The sequence below is a fragment of the Ailuropoda melanoleuca genome, unplaced genomic scaffold (genome assembly GCF_002007445.2).
Source record: "Ailuropoda melanoleuca isolate Jingjing unplaced genomic scaffold, ASM200744v2 unplaced-scaffold33394, whole genome shotgun sequence".
NCBI classification, from domain to species: Eukaryota; Metazoa; Chordata; class Mammalia; order Carnivora; family Ursidae; genus Ailuropoda; species Ailuropoda melanoleuca.
In genome coordinates, this window is record NW_023204275.1 from 1 (window position 1) to 504 (window position 504).

The 504-nt window shown below is 41.3% G+C and overlaps 1 protein-coding gene across 1 annotated transcript; it reads left to right on the forward strand.

Moving 5' to 3' along the window:
• On the forward strand, nucleotides 1–498 carry LOC117798730 (dnaJ homolog subfamily A member 1-like; the record flags this gene model as incomplete). Its single annotated transcript, XM_034651204.1, has 1 exon — nucleotides 1–498. A coding segment is annotated over exon 1 (498 nt), but the record flags the coding sequence as incomplete, so codon positions are not given.
• Between the last annotated feature and the right edge of the window lie 6 nt (nucleotides 499–504).

A 504-nucleotide genomic window follows, 5' to 3' on the forward strand; every position in this document is an offset into this window, starting at 1 on the left:
ATGCAAATCAGAATTCACCAAATTGGGCCAGGAATGGTCCAACAGATCCAATCAATGTGTTTGGAATGCCAGGGTCAAGGAGAGCGCATCAATCCAAAAGACAAATGTAAAAACTGCAATGGGAGGAAAATTGTAAGGGAAAAGAAGATACTAGAAGTTCACTTGGATAAAGGAATGAGAGATGGTCAGAAGATTACTTTCCATGGAGAAGGTGACCAAGAACCAGGTTTGGAACCGGGAGACATAGTAATTGTTTTGGATCAAAAGGATCATACTTTATTTACCAGGCGTGGCGATGACCTTTTGATGCATATGGAAATTGAGCTGGTTGAAGCATTGTGTGGCTTCCAGAGACCAATCGCTACTTTAGACAGTAGAACTATTGTCATAACATCCCACCCTGGTCAAATAGTCAAACATGGTGATGTTAAATCTGTTTTAAGTGAGGGTATGCCTGTCTATCGCAGACCATATGAGAAGGGACGTCTGATCATTGAATTCAAG